This window comes from Notothenia coriiceps, unplaced genomic scaffold (assembly GCF_000735185.1).
Source record: "Notothenia coriiceps isolate Sejong01 unplaced genomic scaffold, NC01 NC01_scaffold00037246, whole genome shotgun sequence".
Classification (NCBI taxonomy): domain Eukaryota; kingdom Metazoa; phylum Chordata; class Actinopteri; order Perciformes; family Nototheniidae; genus Notothenia; species Notothenia coriiceps.
The window spans coordinates 384,024-403,228 of record NW_011369947.1 but is presented as its reverse complement, the minus strand read 5'-3'; the positions used below and the strand labels follow the sequence as shown (position 1 = coordinate 403,228).

Sequence of the window (19,205 nt, the reverse complement as noted above, 5' to 3'; positions counted from 1 at the left end):
TGTACATTACTTTTCACTTTACTGCTTTTTGCACTCCTGGCTAGAAGCTAAACTGCATTTCGTTGTCTCAGTACCTGTAATCTGTGCAATAACAATAGAGTTGAATCTAATCTTGAGCAGGAACAAATGTATTTACTTAGTACATATCTGACATTAACGATTAAACACGTGTGCATTCTTTATGAATGCAAACCGTGTCAAGCCGACTCCGGAGGTGGCGGTATGCACCTTAAAGTTGTTTGCAATCCGCCAAAAAACCGAGAGAAGAAGAACGCGAAGAAGTAGAAGAAGAAGAAGAAGAATCCGACTCGGAGCTGTCCGACTTCAGGCGAGCTTTTTGAGACCTCCCCCGGCTGCAATCGGCTATTCTCGTCTACTTTCGAGGCGACCCGCAACGCGTCTCAAACAAGCCTATTTTGTCCGACTTGCTCGGTAGTGTAAAACTCTCGCCAGAGTTTGCAAGTCACGTGGCTGAATGTTTACGTTTGGCAGGCAGCCTTTCAGTTACGATCGTTAACATCAGTGGGCCACAGCAAATGACCGTGAGAAGCTAAACTATCTATTAATGATGTCAATGACAGGGAGTGTGATTGTTGAAATAGGGTGTTAGTGGTCTTGCTGTTCAAAGAAGAATGACAACACTGCAGATCACCAACACTATGGTTTATTTTTTATTCACANCGGCTTCAGGGGCCTCACCGCGCGGCGCGCGCGCGCTGACCGAGTCATTTTTCCCGACGCCCTTGATGCGTCCGTCGAAGATTGACTTCGGAAGCGCTTCATTTAGCCGGTTCTTGAGGCGGCTATGTGAGGAGTAGAGGTGTCGAGCGGTACAAAAAAAACACAGCCGAATCAGATAGAGAGAGCGCAACAGCGCCGCCCCGATTACGATTTACTCACGATGACGCGTCGTTTTGCCGGGGACTTCGGGTGGCAGTATACGCCGTGAAGTTGTTTGCGTCCTGCCAGTAAACCCAAAGCAGAAGAAGAAGAAGTGACATCAGCGGCTCATTTGCGTAATCTTCCCTCAGGGAACTTATTCCGGTGTGAACGCGAACTGTACTTAGCTCCATGGGGTTACTAAGTGCCGGCCGGGGCACTAAGTGTCGGCACTAAGTACGGCAAAGTACTTGGTGTGAAAGCGGCTAAGATTGACAAACATCATATGTGTAATTCATGGCACAATTCAAACGGGATCGAAAGATACGTTTTCTCTCGCCATTGACTTCAATACATAATAATACATGCGGTCTACGAATGCAGCCTCCGAAGGATGCAGCCCCTGAATTGAGACCGGGGGCCCTTCTCACTTCTCTTATTTTTCATTTCCTCGCTCCTCGGTCTCGGTCTCACCGGAAGTTGATTTGTCTGCGCCATCTTGTGTAGCGTCCCAATGGCCTTATTTTTGCCGGAGGGCCGAGGGCCGAGGATCAAGGAGCGATGAGCGATAATGGAGGAGCGATAACCGAGGAACCATCAGACCATCCTCCGATGAAATCCTCAGACACTTGCCCAGCCCCTTACTGTGTATCGCTCACTGATTGGACGATGCAGTGCATGCACTGATCTGATGCTTCTTGACATGAGAGCAGTTTCCCAGCGGAGTGAAGAAAATACATGAACCTCACGGGAGTCACTCCTCAGTTTATACCGTGTTTTGTTTCAATTCATGAATAATTTAGTTACAAATATGTGATATATCTGAACAACAAAGTGGTCAAAAATCATTTTATTCATTTTTTGGAAACATTTTCATGATCGCTTTTTTCGTTTTACATTTTCATTTATTGTCATTTCCATTCAGTCAGTCATCAAGTGCTATTTAAAATGTTAATTTGCTACATGTCCAAACCAACAAACAAAGTGTGCAATACAATGAATGTTAATCTAACTGGGTTTTGATAGATAACATATCTCTTTTTCTTCTCTCAATTATTTTATTTCTATTGTGCACTCTAATCAATATTAATCCAACTAATGTTCGTTTATACATTTTATNGGCTGAATGTCACGTGGCTGAATGTTTACGTTTGGAAGGCAGCCTTTCAGTTACGATCGTTAACATCAGTTGGCCACAGCAAATGATGGTGAGAAGCTAAACTATCTATTAATTATGTCAATGACAGGGAGTGTGATTGTTGAAAAGCGGTCTTGCTGGTGTTCAAAGAAGAATGACAACACTGTAGATCACCAACACTATGGTTTATTTTTTATTCACAGGCAAGTCAACGTTGTCGCAGTAAAAAAAATAAAATAAGTACTGCTTGTTGCACTCCTGGTTGGAAGCTAAACTGCATTTCGTTGTCTCAGTACCTGTAATATGTGCAATAACAATAAAGTTGAATCTAATCTTGAGCAGGAACAAATGTATTTACTTAGTATATCTGACATTAACGATTAAACACATGTGTGCATTCTTTATGAATGCAAACCGAGTCAAGCCGACTCCGGAGGTGGCGGTATGCACCTTAAAGTGGTTTGCAATCCGCCAAAAAACCGAGAGAAGAAGAAGAAGAAGGCGAAGAAGCCGACTCGGAGCTGTCCGACTTCAGGCGAGCTTTTTGAGACCTCCCCCGGCTGCGATCGGCTATTCTCGTCTACTTTCGAGGCGAGCCGCAACGCGTCTCAAACAAGCCTAGCGGCGGCGCAGTTCCTCTCCACGGGCTGTGGAAGCGAAATGCTTGATGGGAAACGACTCGCTGGTATCTCGAGCTGAGCGCTCATTGGTGGTTTTTACCACGTGCTGCTGATGAAACTCTCCAATTGGCTCGGCAAAAGTTTGTTGTTGTTTGGTGTCAGTTTTACGTCGCCTTTCCATTCACATTTTTCATCATTGTTCCACAATGTTTATCATCATGAAATTAATATCTATATATGTTATACTATACTTGCACTGCTTACCGTTTTTATACTTTATATATCTTAGCATATTCATACACACTGTTCATATTGCTCACAGGCTGCTGTGTATATTCATACCCCTCACTGTTTATTCATCATTCAATTCATTCTATATTTTATTCTGTAGATTGTGTACATTACTTTTCACTTTACTGCTTGTTGCACTCCTGGTTGGAAGCTAAACTGCATTTCGTTGTCTCAGTACCTGTAATATGTGCAATAACAATAAAGTTGAATCTAATCTTGAGCAGGAACAAATGTATTTATTTAGTACATATCTGACATGAACGATTAAACACGTGTGCATTCTTTATGAATGCAAACCGAGTCAAGCCGAGTCCGGAGGTGGCGGTATGCACCTTAAAGTTGTTTGCAATCCGCCAAAAAACCGAGAGAAGAAGAAGAAGGCGAAGAAGTAGAAGAAGAAGAATCCGACTCGGAGCTGTCCGACTTCAGGCGAGCTTTTTGAGACCTCCCCCGACTGCGATCGGATATTCTCGTCTACTTTCGAGGCGAGCCGCAACGCGTCTCAAACAAGCCTAATTTAACCGAAATGAGAAGGGCCCCGGGCTAATCTGTAGACGCCCGCTTTCCTTCAGTGGGGAAAACGATGTGAAACCTTTGAGCGTGATGCAAATATCTTTTGGTACTGTATCTGCTCTGCATGCACAATACTATGAAAGGAAGGAGTAAAGAGGAAGAGGAACAGAGGACACAGACAATCAGATAATGAACCCCTAATTCTGACAGCAGAATAAAATACTGAACATGATTGGTTTGAACACAAACCTCTGTTGAACACTTTATTCACTTTAAGTGAAAGTACAAATAACACGCTGGGAGATATTGTTTAGTTTCCTCACTTCTGTAGAAGTCCTTAAGAATTATCAGAAAATGCACTTGATTTGAAACAGCACTTGACTTTCAAAACTGTAGTTTTTAGCTTTATGTGTTCATCTCCTTCATTAAATAAACAATCCATTTTCATCCGTTTAATTCTTACATTCTTACATTGTTCAGGAATTAAGAAACATATTTCATTTTGATGGTTTTACTAGTTTTTCTGTCCAGAACTTGGACATTTTTACATTTCATCCAAAGAAATGCAGGTTTAATGAGTGGTTATTTTTAATAGATGATTTACAGAGAGCAGAAAAGGATAGATATGAGTGATTTGTGTGTGAGTTATGTGTGTGTTTACCTGGTTGGAAGTCTCTGTGGTGCAGACACAGTTTCCAGCCCTGCTCTCCTTCCAGCACCGGCAGCATCTCTCTGCAAATCCAGGCCTCGTCGTGAATGTTGTAGGAAATGAAGGCGTCGTATTGAAGAGGAGCTCCCTTCTTCCTCCTTCTGCTTTCATACAAGAATGCGAGGAAGAGGTGGAAGGTGTAAGCTATCTGCCACCTCAGAAAGTGGTAGATGAACGATGTGAGGAGTGTCACCAAAGTTATGCAACTGCTGGAAATGAAGCAGAGGAAGCTCACGTCCATCCAACAGGACTGGATGTCAAAGTCCAGCAACTTGCTTCCCTGTTCAGCCACAGGAAAGGAACACGTATACTGATGGCTATTAACAACCTGTGTTTGGGTGTTGCTCCTCACCCATTGAATAAAGCCGGCGTTAGAGCAGTCACAGGTGAAAGGATTGTTTTCCAGGTACAGGTGTGTTAGTGCAGGGAGGTACTGGAAGATCGTCTCGTTGATCACTGTAATGTCATTGTCCCTCAGTTTCAAACATCTAAGTGCAGGCAGGTTTACATGGGTCAAAAAATCCAAAGACTTGATCTGACTCTCAGAGAGATCGAGAACCTGAAGGTTTGGTATTGGCTCAAACAGTTCAGGAAGCAAATCTGACAAGTCAGTCATTCCGATGGTAAGACTCTTGAGCTGGGGATTGAATTGGAATGTTTCTGGGTCTAGGGCCTGGATGTAGACGTTCTCAGCTGTAAATTCCTCTAAATGTTTCATAGACTGGAGCATTTCCAACGGTATGTCAAGGGGGAAGCCAAAGTGATAACCTTTGCATTTTATAGTAAGAACTTTTAAACATTTTAACTGGTAGAAAGCGTCATGATGGCTTGGAAGAGGACTTTTGAAACTGCCGTCGATAAAGAGGTTGATTGTAAGACGTTCCAACTGCACTGTTCCTCTGAAATGAGTTTCATAGTCAAGGGGAATAGATAAAGTCAGGTTTCTTAAGTTGTTCAGTCCGAGAAAAGTCCTACGTTTCACCCTACCAATATGAGTTGACACTACATTTAAAAATGTTAAGGATCCTAAAGCTTGAAAATCCTCATTTTCAAGAGTAATCAAATTGTTGCTGCTCAAATCCAGGAACTCAAGCCTCGGCAGACCTTCTTTGAAGACACCTCCCAATGTCCACAGCAGGTTGTCACTTAAATCTAAAATATTCAGTTCATTAAGATTTTCAAAGACACATCCGTTCAATTTGACAATGCGGTTGGAATCCAGATAAAGCTCTCTGAGGCCTGTTGTGTTTATGAAATCGTTACAGCTCAAATCAGAAATGAAATTCTTTCCAAGATTGAGGATTTTGAGGGAGGAGAGACTCTGAATATCATCAGGCACTTTGGTAAGGCGGTTCCACTCTAGAATTAAAAACCTCAGTTGCTTCATAAATCGTATCTTGTCCTTAGGCAGTTCCCTCATGAAAGTATGAGATAGATCAAGCTCACTGAGGTGGCGGCAATCTACAAGTTGTGAGCTTAAATTGGGGACGTGGTTGAAATCTAGATCTAGCTTTTTAAGTGTTGGTATTCTGCAAACAGTAGCTAAAATACCTTTGTGGATCAATTCCTCCATGTACGTAAGTCTAAGATGCACCAATGAGTCAAGGCTCTCCAGGACTTTTCGTAATTCTTCAAAGGCAATCATAGGTTGACCAAAATACAGTTGAGTTATGTTCCTCAGTAAAGTCTTGTCAGGTACATCCCATTTTAGACCAGAATCCATGCCACTCCCAGTAAAGTTGATAATCTCAAGGTAAGGAAAGATATCTGTTGTGATGCTGAACTTCTCCAACTTGCTATTATAAAGATCTAACACCTTCAGGCTTGAGGACACATTCAATGGAAGATCTTTGGTCTCAAAGGAGGAAAATGGAGTATGTCTAATGCTCAGCTTCTGTATGTTTGGCAGCTGAAGGATGGGCAGAAGGTCAGAGACTTGTTGGAGATTGTTGCTGTCTAGCCTCACTGTTTGTAAGCTGGACAGGAACTGGAAGGCAGAGGTATGAATAAACTGAATGCTGTTTTCACTGAGGTCTAGCATGGTAAGGTTGGACAGTCCCTGGAAGAGCTTGCCAGTGAGGTCGGTCAGTTTGTTACTGTCCATGTAGAGCTGGGTCAATGCACACAAATGGATGAAAGATCCGTCCTCCACATAGTTGATCTGATTGGAGCTCAGGAACAAAATGTTCAGCTTTGACAAGTTTCCAAAACTTCCCCTGTTAATCTGTTCAATCAGATTCCCGAATAAGTTTACTGAACTCACATGGCTGGGAATGTCATCAGGGATGGAAACAAGTTTACGGTTTGAGCAATCCAAAACACCATCTGCCATATATTCAATGGAACAGTTTTTCAGTGAATATGCCAGTGAAAGGCTAGTCTGTAGCAGGAGAAACGTAGATAAGACAAGAAGTCTCTGCATTAAGGACAAACCCCCCATGGCTGGTTTGCTTGTTGAGATACTGCCAAGTTGAGATGTGTTGCCATTAATGGAATTTAAGAGTCCAAATCTGTAGAGGACAACACAACCCATTACACAACATAACTTTATCCTGAAAAGTAATAGCTTGATATTTGTGTTCACTTTTCTTGCTTAGAGAGAAGAAGATGCCTTTAGGTGTGTGTGTTTTTACTTCATGAAAGTTAATTGTAACATTTTGGTTGCATACAAATATCTTGTTCAGCATTATACTTTGATCAGCCCTCTCCTGTTACTTCTGGTTGCATAAAATATGATAAGACCATAATTAATGGGGAACAAAAGGAACTAGAGGGAGAGCTGATGACGGTTTCAACCCTGAAGACAGACAGACGTTGAATAAATGTCTTGTGTATAAATTAAAAAACATCAAAGGCAAGCCATATGACAATAATGATAATGTGAAACTATATGAATAATAACAAAAAACTTTAGAGACAATTTAGATACAATCTATGCTTGGACTTAAGTCAGACATGAGTCCCAAATTTGACTCGACAAAATCAAAGGGTTGCAACTTTACTTGGACTTTAAAACACAAATGACTTGTGACTTCGCTAGGAGTTGAGCTTTTTGACATGAAAATAATCTATACATTCACCCAAGCAGAGGCGGATTGGCCATCAGGAGCACTGGGACATTTCCCAAGTATTTATCTAATTCTAAACAAAACCATTCTCAAAGGAGAGAGAAGTGGCAACCCCGGGGCGGGGCTGTCCGTGGCTCAGACCCGGGGCATGCCTGTGCTGCGTTAAGAGTCATTGCATGAAAGGCATGCTCCGCTGTTTATAAAATCAAATAAACTGACACTGAAGCATTTAACTGTAGATCACATTTTTCTGTAACTATTCCTGTAATTCTTTTCAAATTTCAAAAAAGGTAATTGTGCTTTATCGACTTTTCTTAATAGGGTACTAATTTGTAGGCTACATTATCAAGATAGTAGCACATCATTAAAGTAATGCTCTGTTTATTTTATGTGAAGGAACAATACAAATATGTGTCACCTCTGGCAAATGTCCTGTTTTGTCTGACCAACAGTCTTTCATCTTAAATCCAGTTTACTGTCTGGTAGGAAATGAAAGGCTGAAAAACCTCACATTGAGTTATATATCTTATCTTAAGTACCAGTACCTAGATTCTATTGCATTTCATAAAATTCATGAAAGAAAGAAACCACCAGATTTATCACCAAATTGTTTTTGATACTCACCATTCCCCTTTAGAGCATCGCGTCTCGCAGTCTGATCACAGCCACTCATTTCAGTTCTGATATTTCTACGACAGCAGTAGAAATTAGCTCACTTCCACTTCCCCTTTTTTTAAGTGATTTCCATGATCTCAGAAAACACATCAATAGACATCGGTCTGAAAATACGGGAAGTGTTTCTGAAGTATTGCAGCAGATGTTTGTGAGTGTATTTGTTTGTTTCAGTGATGCTATCAAAGACAGTTTGAATCATGTATTGTTAGTCTGATACTGACAGGAAGCACAGTACATCTCAACAAGGATGGTCAAACTTGCCAACCCTGAGACCTCAGAAATCGGGAGCATTTCAAAATGCAAAATAGGGGGGGGGGGGAGTGCTAGTGGAGCGCCGGAGCTGTTAGATTAACATTAACATGCTTATTGTAGTTCTAAGTGCAATGCCTTGCAGCCTGTAGCACCAGCATATGTGTGGGCTGGACCTGTATTTTACAGGAAAGGAGTGAGCAGAGAGTAGAGTAGTTGTTCTTGTTCTGTTTTCTGTGAAACAGGGTTTTTCTCAAATATTGTTCACAAATCTGAAAAAATCTGTGATAGTGAGCACTTCTCCTTTGCCGAGATAATCCATCCCACCTCACAGGTGTGGCATATCAAGATGCTGATTAGACAGCATGATTATTGCACAGGTGTGCCTTAGGCTGGCCACAATAAAAGGCCCACTCTGAAACGTGCAGTTTTGCTTAATTGGGGGTCTGTCTGGCGCAGGTCTGGGGGGTCCGAAAAACCCTAGGGTTAAACCCTAAAGCCTAAACCCTACCATGTCACCCATTGAGCATCTTTGGGATGCTCTGGATCGGCGTATACGACAGCGTGTTCCAGTTCCTGCCAATATCCCAGCAACTTTCGCACAGCCTCAGGCTCAGTCTGGGGGGTCTCGAAATCCTGTCAGTATTCTTGGTGTCGACCACCATTTGCCTCAACGCAGTGCAACACATCTCCTTTGGCATAGAGTTGATCAGGAATGTTGATTGTGGCCTGTGGAATTGTTGGTCCACGGCTCCGCTCTTCAATGGCTGTGCGAAGTTGCTGGATATTGTCAGGAACTGGAACACGCTGTCGTATACGGCCGATCAAGAGCATCCCAAACATAAAATATATAAATAACAAATATATAAAATATATATATAATAACAAACAAATATAATAATATATCATGTGAAATTATATAAGTATATAAGTAAAACATAAGTTAAAACAAGAAATGAATTACATGAACAAATATTAATATTTGAGTCCGGATTGTTAAATATATTTACATGTATTTGTTTGTTATGTTATTGTTTGTTGTTGTATCATCTTCGCTCGCTCTGCAGGGAGGGGGTGGGAGTGGTTCTCCAGGATGCAGTCCAGCTTCCTCCTCGTCCTTCCCTCTGCCCCCTCCTCCAGATTGTCCAGTTGTACTCCAACTACAGAGCTAGCCTTCCTCAGCTTGTTCAGCCGGTCAGTGTCCCTTGTGTTGGTGTCTCCCCCCCCCCAGCACACCACGGCAAAAAAGAGCCCACTGGCCACCACAGACTGGTAGAACATCTGCAGCAGACTTGTGCTGAAGGACCTGAGCCTCCTCAGAAAGAACAGCTGGCTCTGTCCCTTCCTGAAGAGAGCATCAGTGTTGTCACTCCAGTCCAGTTTATTGTTCAAGTGCACTCCCAGGCCTCTTCCTGCTCCTCCTGAAGTCCACCACCAGCTCCTTAGCCTTGCTGATGTTGAGCTGGAGGTGATTGATGTCACACCAGCCAAAGAGACCAGCCTATTTTAGATCAGGGGTACAGGCTGGATGGCCCAAAAGAGTGACGTTATTCTCCTTCGCCATTAAAGGAAGATGCATTCCAGATCATGATGGCGCCTCCTCCACTGTGCTTCGTAGAAAACAGGAGTGTATAGAAACGGGCCTAATTACATGACCAAGACACAGCTGAGGGACGGTAGAGACACGAAGGCAGCGAGGAGATCGCACACAGATGGAGAGAATCAGGGCATTAACAAAGGCGACAAAAAACACAGTCAGGAAGTAAAACCAAACACAATGAGAAAATACATTTCAAAATAAAACAGGAAACATTAAACACAAAAACTAAGGTCGTGACAGGGGAAGTGTGGACAGTCACTAAGATACTTTTGCCTAAGAATGAGGATCTATACATTTAAATTGTGCCAAAACAAGGAGCAGTTTAATCAAATTGAACTGCACACAAATGTTTCTGTCAAATTCAGTAAAGAAAACAGTTTCCTGTGCCGTGTGTGTATGTTTGTGGCCGCGAGCATCAATAAGACAAGCAGGGCCAGGCTGGGCAGAAGTAAACTGAGGTTTGGGCCCTGTTCATCCACACACACTGATTACACCCACACAAGACGTAACACCAGGGACTGCTCTAAATCCTCAACCCAAACAGGGTGTAGGTTATCCTTTCTAGCTTCACTCATAGCAACCGCAATCACGTTTGAAGTGACGCGTGACGTGATACCACTTGTTTGTGTCACATGTTTGTTGCAAACTCCTAACCATCATTTTGTTTTGGAGTGCATTCTCTAATCAGAAACAATTTTGTTTGGGAAGTAATATGAGGCCTTTCTGATGTATCTAATTTCCGCCTCCTCGACTCCCGAGTCCTCCGGTAGTGACCTGGAAATCGATTTCAGCGCGCCATGTTGAATTTCTCTAAACGCCTGTTGCTTCCACTCCTCTCTCCTCAGTTCCCCTCCTTGACTCCTCCGCTTGCATCTCCTGTGGGCGGGACTAAGATGCGAGGATAGGAGTCGAGGAGAACAGTCGAGGAGGGGAAAATTAGAAATGAGAAAGGTCTATGATCTGTGTTTACATTAGCAAGCATCGCTAACACTCAGAGCTAACCTCTACTGGAGAGAGTATGTGTAAAAAAGCCTGATATTAAAAGGTACTCACCCACCTTGTGGTAAACCCGCAAGAGAAAAAGCATTTGAGCTCCATACTGTTTCAGAAATAATCCTTGATGTGGTTTGGAACTTAATATGGCGTTTAATCACGGCAGCATTTAGCTGAGTATCTGGGTAGCATTTTCCTGCATGAGCTCTCCTCTCTTGCTAACAGCAAATATACTTTTATCATGGTTTGATCTTACTTTTAAAGAAGCAGTAATAACACATAAACACCACCATGTGTATTTGAATGTCTACAGACTGCTCAGATATTCCTCAATGCATCATAGGCCTATGTAGATGTATTCAGTACACACATGCATGCACCCACTTAATCACTTCTTTGCCATTGTTGGTTGGAAAGGTTTGCTTCAGAGCTCTGCAGCACCCCAAGTGGTCCATTTTCATCATAACGAGCTGTGGTGTGTGAGCAGCTTCTCACTCTGCAGCTCACCTGCAGGAGGGACAGATCTCACAGACTCCTGCACAACATGATGCTCTGATCTGAGGTAAGTGACACTGACAGCAGGGCAAAGCAATGTTGTTGTGTGTGTGTTTTAAATGTCTCTTTGTACAAATTGTATGTGTACATGTCTGGCAGCAGTAGTTAAGAAAATTGTAGTTGTGATTCAAGTGTTATGTTTTCTGTTCTAATGATAGCTGCCGTTTTGCTCATGTTATTGCCACATGCATTATGTGTTTCTTTTGTTTCTTACTTGTTGCGATTCAATCATTTATGGAGATGTTTTGAAGCATTTGAGGAATAACTTTTGAAATCAAATTAAATATAAAATAAAATAAATGTATTTCATTTTAAAAATAGAAAAAATATTTTAAGCGTTTACAACTTCTTACATTTGCCCTCCATTTTCAGCCTCTTCATCATCACCCTCATCTCTCTCTTAGGCGATGAGTTCAGTCATCATCTGATCTTTTGTGGGTCTCAGAAATCTTTTCACGAGACATGGTGCTACCTGAAAAAACCTCCAAACCATGTGCCCCCAAGAAGACCCCCAGACGCGCTCTGCTGCATCAGAGCCTGCCCTCCCCGGCCCTGTGCTGCGCCTGCGGCCTGTGCATCATGCTGGCCGGCATCAACATCACCCTGGTGGGAGCCTTCGCCTTTGGCACCTTCATGCCTTCAGGAAACCCCCCAATCATCATCGGACCTCTCCTTCTATTGATAGCTTTGGGCTTTTTCGCAGGGTGCTGTGTGGGCAGCAGGAGGCCCCCGGCAAACATGGCCCACAAGGCTAAAGGAGGCGAGAACTGGGGGCTGATGAGGATGGGGACGGCAGCTTTTGAGATGGAGACGAGCGAGCACACGATGCAGGACACCACGGCCGTCCAGCTCAGCCCCACCAACTCCCCCAGCTCCTCTCACAAGTCCAGCTGCAGCCGCGGGGGGGACGCCGGCTGCCAGGATGGAGCCGGGGAGTTGCACATGTCTGAGATGTCAGGCCAGGGTGTCACGGGAGATAAGGGCGCCGTGACCTCTGACAGGAAGCCGAGCAGTCCCACACAGATGCTGCAGAACACTTCCTCTACATAGCATGGGCTTTCTTCTGAGCATTGATGTTTGCTTTATTTGTTGCTGCTAACAGAATCAGAATTTGTTTATTAGTTCCCCAGAAGAGGGACATTGACAGTGTAACATGCAGAAGTGGCCTAGCAGGTAAAAAAGGCAAGCAATAATGAAAAAGAAAAGCACACATAGAATAGAAATACGTACACAAACCATGGATAAAAAATGTATAGCAGCAAATCAAAAAAACTAAGTGATAGAAATAACGTAGACCTTGTAAAGATAAAATGTTGGGACATCTATAAAATGGTAGGCTTTGACATAAAAGTGACTATAGCACAGTGCAATTGCAAACAAGTGTTTACATTTCAAGGATGGAAATGTTTGGTTTGACTGCCATTTTTAAAGAGGAAAAAAAAAAAAAACCTGATGAATGTCCAAGACTGCAGAGTAAAATGTGACGTGCTAAACCTCTCTGATTGTAGCTTCTTCGATGTGTTCCAGTTTGTTGTTGAACATGTATTGCTAAATCCCAGGATGTACATTGCCAGAAACAGGAGATGATACCTTAATTAAAGTGCCAGTTTGTGTACTTCTCTTTTAAAACACCCACTGGATCGACTGTGGTTAGTACTTATCAACCTCCTTTAAGAGAAAATATCCAGCCAAGCTTCTCTGAGTCATGAAAGCTGTTCCTGTGTAAACTAAATAACCATCCATGTGTTTTTTCACACGCTTTAAGAGAAGTGTTATCATTTTTGCTTTTAAATGCTTGCAACCGCTGCTGAGTGAGTAATCTGTTGTGTCCAGATGGGTATTCAAGAACAAATTATTATTATGTGTCGTTGTTGCTGCAGACGTCAAAACATGTTTGTGGCATCTTTCCTTTTTATAAATAAAGCTGAAATGTTATTTGATCATCAGCTGTATGTGGTGTTTCTGTTCAAGAACCTTGGTGAGGATTTAAAGGTTAAAGGCTTTTGGAGCTTTTCCCTTTCCTGTGTTGAATAGGTTTTTGTGCAAATGACCTGCAAAGGTTAAAATCCCTGTGCCATCCAGAGGGAAACGCCTCCATTGTACTCCTTTCTTTACTTCCTTAACATAGTGACATCACTATTACACTCAAGCATCTATTAGCTAGCGCTCCAACACATTGTATGTGATAGGCTTTAAGCTGTGACCAATCACAATTGAGCCGGCCAGCTAACCAATCAGAGTAGACTGGGCTCTGGTTTCAGACAGAGGGTGAAAAGAGGTGCTGCAGCACAGGCCGTATAGAGAAAAATAAAGAGCTTTTTGAACATTAAAGCATGGAGACATGTCACATTAGAGGCACAACATACAAATAGGAACCTGAAAATAAACATAATAGGGCCCTTTAAAGAAGTGAACTCGTTGTGTAGCATGCACCTTAACAACACCATAAAAAACACAATAGCACATACATGTCAGGCTACGTAACGAAGGTACACGTCATGCGGAGATAATGAATTTGTTATCTAAGAAAAGCCAGCTGCGGCAGTGCAAACAGCTCCTTGCTGACATGTTGCCCATCACTTGGCATCTCAACCAACAGATGCTGGCAGAGGCGAAAGCTCTGTTTACTCATCATTATATAACTGATGTCCACAAACACAGAAAGACACACAGTGTGATCCCCACAGACAACTCACCCACTGGAGAAGATAACAGGACAGACACTGCTTGCTGTTATTGCTTTAAGAATGGCTGCAAGCAAGCCGTGTGAATGTCTGCGGTGAACCAGTGATTTAGAAATATGACTGCAGTGTTTCCATAAACGAGGATGACATGTTTTGATAACCTGAGCGCATTTCAGTAACTATGAGATCATGCTGCTCTGAAGGATGGATAAGTGAAATGAATTTAGTGCAGGGCTGGTTGACACAGACACTAATGTGGAATATTAATTCAGACAAGTGATATAATTAGCAGCCATTACATGATATCTATTGTCCAGTTATGATTCATAGTGGTCACCTGGTTTGAATGTTATCAGCCAATGAAATAGATGTTCTCAATGGTTGTCACTCTCATTTATGTGATTTGAATATCACAACAACTTTTAATCCAATCAGATCCATTCACCACCCCGATATGATGGACATGGACAATTATATCATGCTTGTAAATGGAAGGATTATTGATGACTACACTATATTAAATATTAAGACAGATGAGTGTATGTTTGCATCAAACAGAAGACATGATGGTAAGATTACACAAATGGAGCGCTCTTAAAATAGTTTACACTTTTCTACAGATAATAATCTTGTATATTGGCATCTTTTTACGAAAACTGTTTTAAAGGGGCCCTATTATGGGGTTTCGGGCCAAGTGTGTGGGAGAGAAAGCTTTGGGATGTTAGCCTTTGCGGACCATTTACATGCACGAAAACATATAAAACACACTACAGGAAATGGAAAACCTCAAAAAGTAGAATAGGGCCCCTTGCTCTGAGCCATGCCACAAATCAATTGTTATGATGACAAAATAAGTATTGTGTGTTTCCATGTTTCCTGTAAAGAAGCCAAAATCCCTTGAATCTATTTCACCGGAGTCTCACCAGCATCTTTCTTATTGTTCTTTATTGTAATGATCCCATGGTGACTTAGGGAGAAATGTGCCATTGATAACTGACAAATGCATAAAATAGCTGTAATTTGCGAGGCACTCTTTTTTTTTATCCCACCCCACTCATTCAAGTCATCATTTGCAAGTTTAATAATGATATTATTGAGGTTGAGGGCTCATAATCACACGAGTGTCACTGAGAGCTGAATGAATCACAAAAGGCTGCGGCTGACTCTATTACTTTTATGCAAATAGCTGCCATCAGAACGAGGAGCGTGTTCAGTGAGCATACAATGAACTGGAATCACATACAACAGCTAAATAAATAAATTACATTTCAGCTGACACTTGTATTGTTGTATAATTATACATATTACAATATTCGTGAAGCTTCTTATAAAAGAATCCAGCTCCACTGATGGAGATGGAGTTACTTAAAGTGAGATAACTCCACCTGCTGGAGAGAAGATAGTAGTAATAATGAAATTAAAAACTAGTATTCATGGAGTCTTTTAAGCAGAGGTGGAAGAGGTACTCAGATGTTATACTATAAGGTTAAAATAGCAATGCCTAATAGTACCGAAGTATTGCTATCAAAATATACTTTAAGTATCGAAAGTAAAAGTACACGTTATGCAGAATGATATTTAATGACTTGATTGTGATTATTGATGCATTAATGTGTTCATCACAGCTGGTAATTGTGGAGCTTATTTTAATTACTTTATAATGCTGCTGGCTATATTAACCTATAAATATATGTTAATGTTCGTTTATAATTGTATCTGTATTAGCTTATAATGTGAATCTGTATTGTATAAAAAGTAACTAAAACTGTCGGATAATTGTAGAGGACAATAGTGCCTCTCAAAACGTAGGGAAGTATAAAAATACTCAATTAAAGTACAAGAACGTTAATACTTAAATACTTAAGTACGTGTACTTTGTTAAATTCCACTACTGCTTCTGATGTAAGCAAACATAAATAATGCATCCTGTAGCATGGTACATACAAAATAACTTGGTCAAGACAACAGGAACAAGAATTTACAACAGTTTAGAAACGTGTCATTTTAAGTCACATCCTCTTCTTTTTCTCTAATTTTAATAAAATATTGGTCACCTCATCAAGGGTTGAAGTTGCATTAACAATCAGGTTATTCTCTACATGTTACATACAACAACAAAAACACTACATAAAGATTATTTCCAGACGTTTCCAGATTTAAACAACAGGAAAAAAAAAAATGTATTTCACTGTCTCCATTACTGGGTTTTGCCACTAGAGGGCAGTATCGCCATTCAGAGTGTTTCCACACCAGGTGACGATGGTCGTGTTCATGTCGAGGTAAAGACACTTGCTTTGATTAAGTCTTTTGCTTATCATTATTAAATCACATCACATCTGAAATTAAGACGAAGTCAAGTCAAGTACATTATTCTCTAATACTTGAAAACTTTAACCCACCATGAAAACTGTCGTCCTCTGGCCGTCCTCAGAAGAAACCCCACTAATTTGCACTTTGTTAAGTAGGCCTACACCTAGCTTAAACTAATAGAGTACATCAATTCCTTCATGAATGTTATTGTGTTCTGTTTTTGTTGCACCTGTTCTGTGATCTGTTTGAAGATGTGGTGAACCACTGTTTGCACGCTGTAGTGTTGTTTTGTTCTGCGTCGACCCTCATTGATATAATCGAGATAGACGATACATAAGAATTAGATAACCTCTCAGTCTTATTGCAAGGCTGTTGTATTAACAAGTTAAATGTACTTTAAAACTGTGTACAGATATAAAGTCCCCCAACATGTTCGTTTGAGGTACACTATGTGCACTAAAGCCAATGACTGTTTACAACTAAAGCAGGAAAGTGTCTCTGTTCTCTTTCAAACGGATTTATAGACTTGTAGCCTTCAACACAGTTTGGTAGGCAACATGCACTTTACACGAGTAGGCCTAATGACCACATATCAAAACAAACGGTTTCACTTTTCACCAAAATATATTTTGCTGCACATCCCTATGTTGTAAAGAAAATACTATATTTGTATGTTAAAACCATCTGTTGTTCAACTTTTGAAATGAGAATATTTGCATATCCTAGATGTGTATTTCAATAGGGGAGTGTTTTTATGTCTTAAAACATTTCTGGAACCAATTTTAATAAGAATATTTATCCAAAAGTTGTTTCAAAATCCTCATCGCTACAGATTTCAACATCTTTAATTTTTGTATTTAATTTTCAAGACCCTTCTTTTTCCTTGTATCTAGCTTGTATCTTAACCTTTGCTGCTGTGACGCTATACATTTCCCCACTGTGGGACGAATAATGACTTTCTGATTTTCCAATTGATAAATATATTCATTGCTCTATTGTCCAACCTCTTAATTCACATTTTCCCGTTTGACTTTAGAGCAGTGCAAATTCTGCGTATGTCCTTATTTTTGTTGGCTGGATTTCTAATCTCAATTGTATACTCTCCCTTCATCCTAGGTGTTCGGACCCTGAATGCACCGCGGCCTCTAACTGTTCAAAGTGGCGGCTCCAGCGTCCTTGCCGCCTCCTCCTGCCTGCAGCCCTCTGTGTTTCGGAGGGAAGCAGCGATCCTCCTGCGGCCCCCGATTCAATGCCAGGTCGTCTCTGAACCGCCGCCTGAAAAATACATTTCCCACAGGTAATACACCACATTCCCAGATATCCAGAAGATAGAACAATAGCAAGGTGACAGTGTCTTTGACCTCCTCTATGAATATAATCATCACCAGGTGAGTGACCCGATGTGTTTCATGCACGCTGAACTTCCCACACGCAGGCCCGGCTCTTATTTGGTTTGCCCCGGCGTCTCGTATAAGCCATCTGTCTTTCCGACTCGGGGTAGAACAGGCGTTTAACATCCCACCTCCTGAAGTGAAGTGCCATTAATTTTATCCTTCTTTTCAGTTTGCAAAGCGTCCCTCCAAACAGCGGCCCTGCCTGATCTAATTCCTAATGACTGTTGTGAGTGCTGACTCGGCTATTGTAAAACAAATGATATCTCTTTACTGTTGGAATAATCCTAATCTATTTCAATGGAAGGGGCCGTATTAAAATGACAAAAGGCGGGAGGATATATCCATCTCATGATAAATGTGCAAATGTCCACCAAAGCTGAATCAGACAGCACATTTTAATGGCCTGATTGCTCGTTCATTTCTCGCCTCATTCTCTAGCAGCCCTGCTCCCTCCCTTTTAATGCGGAGCTGGTCATATTTTGTCCCAGATTAGTATAGACGCTGGCTGACAGTTGCCTCTGCTCAAGGTATTTAGGAGACATAATTCATTCATAGATCTAGAAGTGCTGCCATTTGTCATCCCCATTTTTTATGCTCTCCACAGTCGCTCATTCCTCTGGGTGCTGGTGGTGTGTGGTGTGTGTGTGTGAGAGTGTGTGTCTGTGTGTCAAGGGAGATGAGGGCCATGGCAGTTTTCAGCTGATGTATTAGCTGGCATATGCAAGCAATGAATTATCACGGAGGCAAAAGGAGTCAATTATCCACTCCTAAAGAGGGGCAGGGCCTGTGTGGCCTAGGGGCCCCGTTCCATATTTACCAAATGATTTCACAGAAAGGTACGCTGGGAGACCTGGGGGGGTGACACACACACACACACACACACACACACACACACACACACACACACACACACACACACACACACACACACACACACACACACACACACACACACACACACACACACACACACACACGCGCACACATGAACACACACACATTTAGTTTCGAACCCTTCGTCACTTCTCTCCCTGCACATGCTCAGTGCCCGCACCTCGGTTAACAAGGACAAGCATTTTGACGTTTTGGATCCGAACGGTAATAATCCATTTTATATACGTCAACTCCTGATTTGGGCTGAGCTGGAATAGCCACCCCGTGACCGTCAGCCATCTTGCCGTGTCCCAATTCTCTCTCCCCTGACTCCTCTTCGCATCAAAATGGGCCCTGATTGACTGTGCCGCTCTGACTAATAGAGTGGATATGGTAAATGAAATACCCGGCACTTTCATTCCAAAGTCTCTTACCCCCTGTGTCCCCAGTCACTTTGCCTTGACATGTTTGCAGAGATTGAGCGGTGTATCCTGTTTTTGATGAAGACGGGCTGAGTGGAGGTGGCGGTGATGCCTGAGAGCAGCCGGGACCCTCGGACACGAGCGGCGGATGCTGACAGGCCCTCTGGTGACTGACAGGGCTAACACTTAGGGAAATGAGGTCGTTAGACAGCATTATGAGCAGGCTGATAGC

General features: G+C 42.0%; 3 protein-coding genes across 3 annotated transcripts in view; 1 reads left to right on the top strand and 2 right to left on the bottom strand.

The window, feature by feature from the left end:
- tlr22 (toll-like receptor 22) overlaps window positions 1-5,730 on the bottom strand; it is a 9,856-nt gene extending 4,126 nt beyond the window's left edge. Inside the window, exon 1 of the mRNA XM_010794460.1 lies at window positions 4,103-5,730. Coding sequence (XP_010792762.1) covers window positions 4,103-5,723 — 1,621 coding nt within the window. The 5' untranslated portion in view covers window positions 5,724-5,730. The remainder of the gene's footprint in view (window positions 1-4,102) is intronic.
- Window positions 5,731-5,751: 21 nt separating this feature from the next.
- Window positions 5,752-6,482, bottom strand: LOC104966253 (slit homolog 2 protein-like). Its single transcript, XM_010795436.1, has 2 exons — window positions 5,812-6,482; window positions 5,752-5,767 (listed from the first exon to the last, which is right to left on the bottom strand). The coding sequence occupies exons 1-2, from the start codon at window positions 6,480-6,482 to the stop codon at window positions 5,752-5,754; spliced, it is 687 nt and encodes a 228-aa protein (XP_010793738.1).
- Window positions 6,483-16,192: 9,710 nt separating this feature from the next.
- The window catches only part of LOC104965505 (diencephalon/mesencephalon homeobox protein 1-B), a 69,325-nt gene continuing 66,312 nt past the window's right edge, over window positions 16,193-19,205 (top strand). The window contains exons 1-2 of the mRNA XM_010794458.1: window positions 16,193-16,253; window positions 17,401-17,581. The gene's annotated coding sequence lies outside the window, so the exon portion shown is untranslated. The remainder of the gene's footprint in view (window positions 16,254-17,400; window positions 17,582-19,205) is intronic.

What these genes read in the sequence shown, in the direction of transcription:
- LOC104966253 (XM_010795436.1), bottom strand. Translation starts at nt 6,482, where the DNA reads ATGGCAGATGGTGTTTTGGATTGCTCAAACCGTAAACTTGTTTCCATC.